The sequence below is a fragment of the Gopherus evgoodei genome, chromosome 1 (genome assembly GCF_007399415.2).
Source record: "Gopherus evgoodei ecotype Sinaloan lineage chromosome 1, rGopEvg1_v1.p, whole genome shotgun sequence".
NCBI classification, from domain to species: domain Eukaryota; kingdom Metazoa; phylum Chordata; order Testudines; family Testudinidae; genus Gopherus; species Gopherus evgoodei.
In genome coordinates this window covers 295,028,089-295,040,579 of record NC_044322.1, presented here as the reverse complement: position 1 = coordinate 295,040,579, position 12,491 = coordinate 295,028,089, and the positions used below count along the sequence as shown (strand labels likewise).

General features: G+C 44.5%; 1 protein-coding gene across 1 annotated transcript in view; it reads left to right on the top strand.

Annotated features, from left to right (window-relative positions):
• Window positions 1-12,491, top strand: part of ZDHHC17 (zinc finger DHHC-type containing 17) — a 137,089-nt gene that overhangs the window by 47,931 nt on the left and 76,667 nt on the right. Inside the window, exons 6-7 of the mRNA XM_030548671.1 lie at window positions 11,170-11,234; window positions 11,891-12,053. Coding sequence (XP_030404531.1) covers window positions 11,170-11,234; window positions 11,891-12,053 — 228 coding nt within the window. The remainder of the gene's footprint in view (window positions 1-11,169; window positions 11,235-11,890; window positions 12,054-12,491) is intronic.

The following is a 12,491-nucleotide window of genomic DNA, read 5'->3' as shown; positions in this document are numbered from 1 at the left end:
AGACCTCCCCTTGTACAATGGCTAACCTTAAGTCACCGTGGTTAAAGAGCTCCTCCTCCTCCGACATTGCTATGCCCATGAACAAGAGACACTCCTTGTGCCTGCTGTCCTTTGAAGAAGGCCACTCCTCTGGAGTGCTGCTTAATCTGCATGTCATACTTCAAGAGGACTCAGACTACAGAGGCAAAGCTGAAACTCTTCATCTTGGAAAGGTGCAAACCTCATTGAATCCGAGTAGACTTTCAGAGACCCTCCAGGTGTCTGGTTAGCTTCATGCTGCCAATGCCCTGATGAATTGAGAAGCCACGCTTGGTGGCTTTTCATAAGACCCACTTATCAGCCGCACAGATGACATGTTCAGAAATGGGCCCTAAAAAGCACCGCTTCAGGGACCAGGGCAGGCACCAATCCTCTTCTCCAAGAATGGGATGAAGAAAGCCTCTCCTAAGGCTCACTCCTCCAAAAGCCTTGAAGTGGAATCCTGTACCAGTACCCCAGCACCAAACCCAAAGTTGCTGTAGATGGCCTCTTTCCATACCAAAGACAGTGCTGCCTCCAGGTTTGATAAAACTCACCTTTCATTGGAAAGCTATGGGGAGAAATTTCCAAACACGCTAAGGTACTTTCCCACAAGATGGAGTACACCTGATAGGTCTGCCCCATTGTTGGAAGAGGTTTGTCTTTTCTTTTTCCCCAGAGGTACATAGCAGAGCTTCTTCTCCGGAGTGGCTCCCACACCTCTGTGAGTGTCACAGTGGGAATTAGGCAGAGACTACAAGGAAGAATACTGGAGGGGCACCAGAAGATCATCATGGACCCACAGAGCACACCCCACCTGCTACCCACTCACGAACCATCCTTATTATCCCTATCAACTGAGGCTGTACTGGTACCCCTAGAGGGGTGAATCCCTGTTCCAGGAAGCTGGCTTTATCCACAGTCTTGAGAGCCAGGTTCCTCTTGCCAAAGAAGCAGCTCCAGTAATCCTGGGTTCCACTTCAGTATTGAATTCAGCTTCTGAAGGATGAGGAAGAATACTATGGAGATCACTACTCTCCAATAGTATACCAGCCTCCAGTCAGCTCATTCTGTCCAGACAAAGTGGTTAAGCCTCGAACACAGCTTCTGTGGATGAGTTAAAAGGACTTGCTAAAAAGATTGGTGGAGATGCTGCTTATCCTGTTGCAGGTTATCCAGGATAAGCAACACAGACTTCTGGGTATAGTGCAGCCTTCCTCTGTGGGGCAATCAGCCATGCCCATTAATAACAGACTGCTTGAAATGTCCAAAGTGATTTGACATAGGCTGGCCTTGGTCACATCAACATCAAAAAGTGCTGAGAGGAGTTGGCTGTAGGGTTGGAGTATTTTTACCAACATGCTAGTCCTCATGAGAAGTCAGGCTGGCTGTGCTGCTTTAAGACCATCCCTTGGGACAAAGACCAGAAGTTAGACCTCTTTGGGAGGAAGGTGTACCCCACAGCAGGCCTGCAGATGAGAGTAACGAATTATCAGGAGCTGTTCCCCAAATACAATTTATTTTATATGGGACAAACTTTGCAATTTTATGGACAGACTCGTGAAAAAACAGCATGAGGAAGTGAAGTCCCCTTTGACAGAAGGCCAGCTCACAGCCTAAATGACTCTCCAAGGGACACTCAATGTATCAGACACAACAGCCAGAACAATGGTCAGTGCCATGGTGATGAGGAAGTCTGCTTAGTTTTAAGGCATTGGAAATTCCAAGGGAGGTCCAGGTTACCATTGAGGACCTCCTATTCAAAGGCAATTACCTCTTTAATAGTGGTACTTATGAAGTGCTCCATATACTTTAAAGACTCCAGAACAATCTTAAGATTCTTGGGCCTGTATGTACCAGCCTCCAAGGAGGAAGAATCCAAAACAACAGCAGATGTTCTACCGATAGGGATCACAGTCTCGGAATGGTACTAAGCAACAGTCTGAGGAGATCCTGAGGAAGAAGCGGTGATTTTACGAGAGGCAACCCTCTGCTTCTTCCTTGGCTGCTCCACAACTTGGGGCTTCAGGAAAGAACCAGTTTTGACGTGTGTGTGTGTGTGTGTGTGTGTTGAGACTCTGGCTGGATCCCTCCAACACTCCTTTTGGCAACTGGCTGGCATGGGATAACCTCAAATCTGTGGATCCTGCAGATAATCAGCAATCCAATTTCAAAATGTTTATGTCCTCTCCTCACCCATCCTGTCCATCTTAAGGAACCTTTCTCATGGGAGATTGTTTAAACGAGATGTGGACTCCTTCATTCAACTGGGATGGGTAGAGGAAATGCCACAGAGTTCAGAGGCAGGGGATTTTATTCTGTTTCTTAAAAAGAAGAAAGGGGTTGGAGACCCATCCTTGATCTTTATCTCAAACTTCTCTGGTTGTTTCAAATTCCATATGGCTACCCTTGCTTCTGTGATCCCCTCTTTGGTCCCATGGACTTGTTCATGGTGCTCTGTACCTCCTAGGCTCTAAAACAAACTGGCGGAGTGACTCATCAGAGATTTATCTGAGAACCATGAGTCATGCCACAAGATTGCAGACCTACATAAGCCTCTTGCACAAATAGGGATTTACAAAAGTGCCTGAGCTTCTATTCTAGGGAGACATGAAACATGAGTGCAGGTTCCCTTTTGGATGCCCTCCTTATTCTGTGGGCTCCTGGTCTATTATGTACCTGTACATCAATGCCCACGATACCCAGGTTCTTAAGGAAATGGAGACAGTACACAGTTCAGGTCATTTATGATAGCACGAACATGGGCCAGACAATTTGGTACTCAACTCTTATTAACCTGTCAGTATGGAGGAGACTCATGACTTGCTGGTCCTACTGACTCTTGTCTCGCAGAACAATGGCCCAATCCTGAATCCAAATCAGACATCCCTGAATCTGGCATCTTGGATGCTAGCTGATTGACATCTGTAGTAAAAGCTGCTCTGCTGCATGTTCAAGACATCTTGGTCCAAAGAAAAATCCTGGACCAGAGTGACAAAAAAAGCCCAATGGAAGAGATTTTCTATGTGGACAAGGCAGCATGAATTTCTCCAGTAGCAGCTCCAATTACAGTTGTACTGGACTATTTACTTCCTTTAAAATTATAAAGTGTATACCTCAGTTCAGTAAGAACACACATGGCAGTGATCTGTGTGAGCCATCCTCCTGGACAAAGCTACACCTCTCATGGTGGCAGAATTCCTCATGTTTTCCTGTCATCAGAGCTCTCTGCCTCTCCAGCTCCCAGAGCTGGCTGGGATAGGGGCAGAGGTGCGGGAGGGGGGAGGGAGTGGAGAGAGCAGGCAACAGGCAAGCAGGGCTCTGTGCTTCACTAGTACTGTGGGAAAGCTTTTATCAGTTTCGCTAGCAGAAAGTGAAATTGACAAGAGCCTTTTGGACAAGCAGCCAAGATGCCAACATTATGATTTTCCTGTTGAAAAATCAAAATTTTCATGTGCAAAACGTCAGTTTTGCAAAAAGGGCATTTTTAACCAGAAATTTTTGACCATTTCTAGCTGACTGGTATATATTAATCCAGTTCATGGCCTTCAGACCCTTTTAGAATGCTTTGTTGGCGTGCAAATTGAGATATACCCTCTTTGCAGTTAACCTAGAAAGCATAGCTGATCATAAACATAACTATAGAATACTAGGTATTAAAATTGCCAGGATTTACTGAGGAGCCACCATGCGTACTGAACAAGTTGGACACCATCTGTCACAGATACAAAAAGGGAAATTAGGTTATTTGAATAACACGTTTCTTATGGTGCAGTTTTAATGAATTTAAGGCAGCCCACATTCAAGAATTGAAGGAAAATTATTTTCAATAATGTCAAACAGCCCCAGTGGCTCAAAACCAATAATATAATTTATTTGGTGATGTTACAAAACCAAAAATATTACAGGCATTGGGCTGGGGATCAAGTAACTAGTTAGCCATGATGCTTAAACTTTTTTTTAAGTATCAGCCAGGCTCCAGACATTGCAGAAAGTCAGTCATTCTTCTAAGCATATAGCTTGTTCAAATTTACATGAGAGAATATAACCAGTGGTCTATGATATATATTCCAAGGGTTATATGTGTGGGCATATGTACACATAATATCTATTGTGTTTAAAAAAGTTATTTTTTGTTGTTGGATATAACATCCTTTTCCTACCAATAAAGTTATTAAAAGCAGAATGAGGAGAAAAATAAGGTATTTTCAGAAAATAAAATAAAAGGCTGCTAATACTGAAAATGAAAAAGAATGAAAACATGTTTTTACTATCCATTAAATGGTTTTCCACAAATAATTGAATGCAAATACTTTACACTTATTCATAGATGCATAGATGGTAGGGCTGGAAGGGACCTTGAGAGGCCATCGAGTCCAGTCCCCTGCCCTCATGGCAGGACCATATACTGTCTAGACAATCCTGATAGACATTTATCTAACCTACTCTTAAATATCTCCAGAGATGGAGATTCCATAACCTCCCTAGGCAATTTATTCCAGGGTTTAACCACCCTGACGGTTAGGAACTTCTTCTTAATGTCCAATCTAAACCTCCCTTGCAACAGTTTTAAGCCCATTGCTTCTTGTTCTATCCTTAGAGGCTAAGATGAACAAGTTTTCTCCCTCCTCCTTATGACACCCTTTTAGATGCCTAAAAACTGCGGTCATGTCCCCTCTCAGTCTTCTCGTTTCCAAACTAAACAAACCCAGTTCTTTCAGCCTTCCTTCAAAGGTCATGTTCTCTAGACCTTTAATCATTCTTGTTGCTCTTCTCTGGACCCTCTCCAATTTCTCCACATCTTTCTTGAAATGCAGTGCCCAGAACTGGACACAATACTCCAGATGAGGCCTACCTAGCGCAGAGTAGAGTGGAAGAATGACTTCTCATATCTTGCTCACAACACACCTGTTAATGCATCTCAGAATCACATTTGCTTTTTCTGCAACAGCATCACACTGTTGACTCATGTTTAGCTTGTGATCCACTATAACCCCTAGATTCCTTTTTGCCGTACTCCTTTGTAGACAGTCTCTTCCCATTTTGTATGTGTGAAATTGATTGTTCCTTCCTAAGTCTAGCACTTTGCATTTGTCTTTATTAAACTTCATCCTGTTTACCTCAGATCATTTCTCCAATTTGTCCAGATCATTTTGAATTATGACCCTATCCTCCAAAGCAGTTACAATCCCTCTGTCTGATATCATCTGCAAACTTAATAAGCTTACTTTCTATGCCAATATCAAAGTCTCTGATGAAGATATTGAACAGAGACCGTCCCAAAACAGATCCCTACAGAACCCCACTTGTTATACCTTTCCAGCAGGATTGGGAACCATTAATAACTACTCTCTGAGTACGGTTATCCAGCCAGTTATGCACTCACTTTATAGTAGTCCCATCTAAGTTGTATTTGCCTAGTTTATTGATAAGAATATCATGCAAGACCATATCAAAAGCCTTACTAAAATCTAAGTATACCACATCCATTGCTTCTCCCTTATCCACAAAACTTTGTTATTCTTTCAAAGAAAGATATCAGACTGGTTTGACATGATTTGTTCTTTGCAAATCCATGCTGGCTATTCCCTATCATCTTACCACCTTCCAAGTGTTTGCAGATGATTTCCTTAATTACTTGCTCCATTATCTTCCCTGGCACAGAAGTTAAACTAACTGGTCTGTAGTTCCCTGGGTTGTTTTTATTTCCCTTTTTATAGATGGGCACTATATTTGCCCTTTTCCAGTCTTCTGGAATCTCTCCCATCTCCCATGATTTTCCAAAGATAATAGCTAGAGGCTGAGATACCTTCTCTATTAGCTCCTTGAGTATTCTAAGATGCATTTCATCAGACCCTGGTGACTTGCAGGCATCTAACTTTTCTAAGTGATTTTTAAGTTGTTCTTTTTGTATTTTATCTTCCAAACCTACCCCCATCCCATTAGCATTCACTATATTAGGAATTCCTTCAGACTTCTTGGTGAAGACCGAAACAAAGAAGTCATTGAGTATCTCTACCATTTCCAAGTTTCCTGTTTCGTTTCTCCCTCCTCACTGAGGGCTTGGCTACACTTGCAGGTGTGCAGCGCTGGGAGTTATAGCTGTCTTCATACAGCTGTGTAGGTAAAGGGCTGCAGTGTGGCCACACTGACAGCTACCAGCACTGCAGTGTGGCCACATTTGCAGCATTTGCAGTGCTGTTGGAAGTGGTGCATTATGGGCAGCTATCCCACAGACCACCTTGTCCCATTTTGGCGCTGTGGGTTGTGGGAAGGGGGCAGAGGGTGCGGGTCATTCTGCTTCCTGTCCCAATGCCCTGTGATGCATCGCTTCACATCCCAGCAATCCCTGTTTTTCTGTCCACGTTTGGCGCCATCTTGACTCTCTCAACGGTTTCTGTGCAGCGCGATTTCTGTGGGAAATGGAGCCCGAACTGCTGAGGAATATGCTGATGAGTCTCGCCAGCACATCACGTTTGGCAGTTGAGCTATTCCTTATGATCCAAAGTGATGAGGAGTCCGACGATGATAGCGAGTCGCCTGACGCGTACGACACAAAATTGCTGCTGGCATTCACGGAAATGCTCAGCACCATGGAACGCTGCTCTTTGGCTCGGGAAACAAGCACTGAGTGGTGGGATCACATCTTCATGGAAGTCTGGGATGGCGAGCAGTGGCTGCAGAACTTTTGGATGAGAAAAGCCACTTTCATGGGACTGTGTGCTGAGCTCACCCCCGCCCTGCGGCGCAAGGACACGAGATTGAGAGCTGCCCTGCCGGTGGAGAAGCAGGTGGCTTTTGCAATCTGGAAGCTGGCAACTCCAGACAGCTACCGATCGGTCGAGAACCAGTTTGGAGTGGGAAAGTCGACCGTTGGGATCGTTTTGATGCAAGCTTGCAGGGCCATTAATTGCATCCTGCTAAGAAGAACCGTGACTCTGGGGAACGTGCAGGACATTCTGGATGGCTTTGCACAAATGGATTTCCCTAACTGTGGAGGGACGATAGATGGGACGCACATTCCTATTCTGGCACCATCCCACCTAGCATCTGAGTACGTTAATCGGAAAGGGTATTTCTCTATGGTTCTCCAGGCGCTTGTGGATCACCGTGAGTATTTCATTGACATTAACACAGGCTGGCCTGGAAGGGTGCAGGATGCACGCATCTTTCGGAACACTGGCCTGTTCAGGAAGCTGCAGGCAGGGACTTTTTTCCCAGACCGGAAGATTGCAGTCGGGGACGTTGAAATGCCCATTGTGATCCTTGGAGACCCCGCTTACCCGTTAATGCCTTGGCTTGTGAAATCGTATATAGGGAAGCTTGACAGGAGCAAGGAACGGTTCAACTACAGGCTGAGCTGGTGCAGAATGACTCTGGAGTGTGCTTTTGGCCATTTTAAGGGGCGCTGGAGATCTCTGTATGGGAAGCTAGACTTGGGGGAAAGCAGCATCCCTGCGGTTATATCCATGTGCTGTACCCTCCATAATATTTGTGAAGGGAAGGGTGAAACATTTAGTCAGGCATGGACCTCAGGTTCAATGCCTGGAGGCTGAATTTGCACAGCCAGAGAGCAGGGCTACTAGAGAGACCCAGCACAGGGTTTCAAGGATTAGGGATGCCTTGAGGGAGGAATTTGAAGCTTAAAACCAACAGTAATGTTTGGTGCCTTGCACAGGAGTGAAGTGCAGTGGTTACAATGTTAGTAGGAATCTGTTTTTCCTAAGCTGATTTGCAGTGCCTGTTTCTTTCCTGGGCTAAGGTATCACTTTACTTTCTGCAATAATAAAGACTGTTTTCAAAGCCAAGAATTCATTTATTGAAAAGAAAATAACTTTATTGACAGACACACAACATTTTGGGAACCTAAAAGGGCAGGGGGACTGGGGTAGTGAACTGTACAGTCACAGGTTTGAATATGTCCTGTCTGGAGTGCTGTGCAATGACTGCTGCACTTCAGGATGCCTATACTGCGTGGTGAGTGCAGAGGGTAAGAGTCTTAGTTCTCAGGGCTGATTGGTGAACGTACAGGTGTTGGAGGCAGCTGGTGGTGGTGGTAAGAACCTGGATGCTGGGGAAGGGGTTTTGAGCTGACATTGGGGCACAAGTGAAAGAGCTTTGGCACGGGGGATGGGGAGAGGGTGCATGGTAGTGCTCTGCCTGAATGTCTACTAGCGTCTGGATAGAGTCCGCTTGGCGCGCCAGGATACTTATCAGCTGCTTTGTGCTTTTCTTCCTGGCCACTGTGTTTCTCTGGCAGATCCTGCTTTCCTTTTCCCTCCAGTCCTGCAGTTTTTGATTCTCTCTGGCAGAGTGATCCATAACTGCTTGCAGCAGGTCGTCTTTGCTTTTTCGCAGCTTCTTCCAGAGGTTTTGGAGTCTTTCAACTGTTGATAATACAGGCATCCGAGAAGTCAAGGTTGCTTGTAGAAAGGCAAAAAAGGCAACAGTTAACAGAGGCAGCATTGTTTATATCTCAGATAGTTATTCCCACACAGTGAAGGAGTTTACAGTCTTCACAGTAGCATAATTTTCCCATGCCAAAGAGAGCGCACATAACCCACAGGAGCCCCGAAATGGTGAGTAAGGGGGTCTGATTGCTTTTGGGCTGTACTGGGGTTTTTGTGCATTGAGGAAAGCAAACAGCTGCAGGGGGCACCTACACTGAACAGTCTCCCAACATTTTCCACAGGAGTTTATGCTGCAAGATATCTCACTGCTGCGGGTCACCTGGGAAGAGGGAATGATTGCTTCTGGGCTGTACTGGGGTTTCTGTGCGTTGGGGAAAGCAAACAGCTGCAGGGGGCACCTACGCTGAACAGTCTCCCAACATTTTCCACAGGAGTTGATCCTGGAAGATATCTCGCTGCTGCGGGTCACCTGGGAAGAGCGGGAGGGTCTTCTACAGCAATGCGGATTCTGCCCTGGCCCCTATGCAGTTTGCTTGTGTGCAGCAATGGTCCCCCCACCCTTCGCGGTACAGTGGCGTGGACGCGTTAGCCTGACTGGGACAAGGACCACAGTGGCTCTCCCAATAAACTTGCGCAAGCTCATTGCCCACGCTCTGGCTGAAACTTTTGAAGAGATTACCGAGACCGATTACCGCGACATGATAGACCACATCAATGGGCTATTCCACATCTAGGCATGCATGCATGCAGCTCTAACCCTCCCTCCTCTTCCGAAACATTTCTATCCTGAAAATACAAGCCGCTTACCGGGAACCCGTTCCTCTGCTTGTCCTTCACCAAGTACCGGCTGCTGCAACTGGCTACCTTCCTTCTGTCTTGAGAAGAGCTCCTGGCTGCATGCTTCCTGGGACTGTTGGGTGTCTCCTCCCATCCCAGTACCCTCAGTCTCGGTTTCCTCCTCCCCCCCCCTTCTCTGCGCCCCCCCACGGCCCCCGCTCTGAAGTGTCCATCATGGTCCTCGGATTGATGGTGGGGTCACCCCCAAGTATCACATCCAGCTCTTTGTAAAAACGGCAGATCGTGGGGGCAGCACCAGAGTGGCTGTTTCCCTCACGGGCTTTGCAATAGGCACTCCACAGCTCCTTCACTTTAACCCTGCACTGCAGCGCGTCCCGGTCATGGCCTCTTTCCATCATATCCCTTGATATCTGCCCATAGGTATCGTAATTCCTGCGGCTGGAACACAGCTGGGACTGCACAGCTTCCTCCCCCAAAAGACTGATGAAGTCCAGCAACTCACCATTGCTCCAAGCTGGGGCTCGTTTAGCGCGTGGAGGCATGGTCACCTGGAAAGATTCTCTGATTGCACTCCACACCTGGCTGAGCAAACAGGAAGGGTTTTTTTTAAATTCCTGGGGCATTTAAAGGGCGGGTCACCTGAGGCCAGGATAGTAGAGTTCGAACTGATGAGCAGAGTGGCTGAACAGGCATTCTGGGATACTTCCGAATACCTCTGGAGGTCAATAACAGCACTTTTGGTGGCCACACTGGCAGAGCAGCACTGCATCACCAGCACTGCAGTCGTTATTCCCCAGGCAGAGGTAGAGTACAGCCAGCGCCCTATCCAGGGAGTTACAGCGCTGGATGTGCCTTGCAAGTGTGGACGATGTGTTAGTTGCAGTACTGTAAAGCCATCACCAGTGCTGCAACTCTCCAGTGTAGCCAAGCCCTGAGCAGTGGGCCTACCCTGTCCTTGGTCTTCCTTTTGCTTCTAATGTATTGATTAAAAGTCTTATTGTTTCACTAAGCCAGCATTTATCATTCTGAGAACCTAACATTGTCACTAACTACCTTCTGTTGCCTCATTCATTTCATCTAGCTAAAATACATTATAACATGGTAATGTTTAGAATTTTCATATTTAAAAATTTCCTTACAAGGATTCTTTCTGCCAGTTAAAACCATTCTCAAGTGCACTTTAGTTCAATATAGCTTTTTTATGGACTTGCTCACTAATTTTACAGTTAAATATGTTACTTGTGCCAATATTCCTCAACACTAGTTAATACAAATATCCTGGAGGAGAGAAGGTTAATTCAATACTGATTTTTGTAGACACAAAACCTGGAGTTGTAAATACGAACGATGTATTAAAATGCAGAAGTGCTTGATTATGCTTCCTGCAAGCGTTCGTCAAATCTTAAATATTAGGGCATTATCTTATTTATGCAGGCACAGAGGGGAAAAAGGGTCTCTTGCTCCCAGGTTTCACATGGCACAACTTCATTATATTTTGTTTTCTTGTGAAGCATTAGTTTGGCTATGTCTGTACTGCACTGCAATATGGACTATGGGGCTGTGAATTGCAGCACCTGCCAAAGAGTTGTGCTGTAATTTACCCATGTGGTCACTTTTGGCATAAACTAAAAGGTACCTGGTTTGCATTAATGATGGCCTTTCCAGACCAGTGTTATGTTAATGCAAACTAGGTGTCCTTTTGTTTGCACCAGCAAAGTTTGTGGGGCAGTTACAGCACAGCACTTTGGTGCACTCTGCAGTTCATACCTCTGTAGTCCTAGTTGTTGGGCTGTGTAAACAAGCCCTCAGTGTCTACACTGAAGATTGGATACCAGACTTAAATGACCAATATCTGATCCAACATGGCAAATTCTGTGTTCCTATAGTATACTGAAATGTTAGCATTTTTTGCTTAACTCACTAATGCTTTTCTTTTTATCAGGATGTAGATATGATGGATCAAAATGGAATGACACCTTTAATGTGGGCAGCTTACAGAACACATAGGTAATAAACTCATTCTAATACAGACCTGTTCAAAGCACTCTGCCTTAGTCAGGCAATATAAAATACAAAAACAAACAACTCACAGTCCTTTTAGCTAGCTAAATTAGTCTCACAATGCCATCAAACCTACTATAATTTGCCTGATTTATGACCATTAGTGAAGAAGAGAGGAGGTTGTTTGACATTATTACTGTTTTCTTCCTTCTCCCTCCTCCTCTTCTCCTTCTTCTATAGGAGTTTTGTGATGATGAGAAACGAGAAAAGTTTTGTACCCTCACTGCTATGCATCAAAAATGTAGATATTTGCATGGTATTACATGTTTGTAATGAAGCTGTCACTTTTCTGTGTTACATGGGAAAATAAGAATTTATATGAAAATATGTGCTCTACTACCATCTAGAAGAAACTTTGTTACACTTATTGATTAATTTATAGCCCTGTGCCGATTCCATTGGATTCAAAAGTAGTTTTATAATTTATTTCAGTGGGAGCAGAATTGGCCATTAGTACATAACACTATAGAAAAGAGGTGTTCTGATTAATATTGTCTGAGTTGATACACTAAGATACTTAAGTAGATCAAACTCATGGACAAACAAAGTCCTTTGTGATTTTTTAATTCTTTGTAGATCTAATCAAGCTTTTATTTTTCTAGTGTGGATCCAACTCGATTGCTGCTTACTTTTAATGTTTCCATTAATCTTGGGGACAAATATCACAAAAATACAGCACTACACTGGGCTGTGCTAGCAGGAAATACTACAGTCATTAGTCTTCTACTAGAAGCTGGAGCTAATGTTGATGCCCAAAATATCAAGGTAAACATTTTAATCTTTTATTATAAGTGATGTACAGTAATACAGAAATAAAGTAAAATCTATGACTCTTGAGTATTACTAGAAGTTAAATAATTGCTAGGAGGTGAGGTGGGTCATGATGATACTGAGCCAACTATGCAACTATATTACATAAATTTGGGACCCATTTTTCAGCAAGAATAGCCCGTACCCTCTAATTCTGCATCTGCAAAAATACATTTGTGAGGATGTGTATCTGCAGAAACACATAAGCAGTTGTTTTGTGCATTCAGAAATGTGCACCTCAGTTTTTGTGGGAGCATATGCTTCTGAGTATAAAATTGGAAGACTGTGATTGAAAATGTAATCTTGCTAAAAGTCTTGGGGTGATTTGAGGTGTGGGATATTTGCTGTTTTCTGGAAAGAGGACAGAAGCTCCAATTTGCCACCATCTCATAA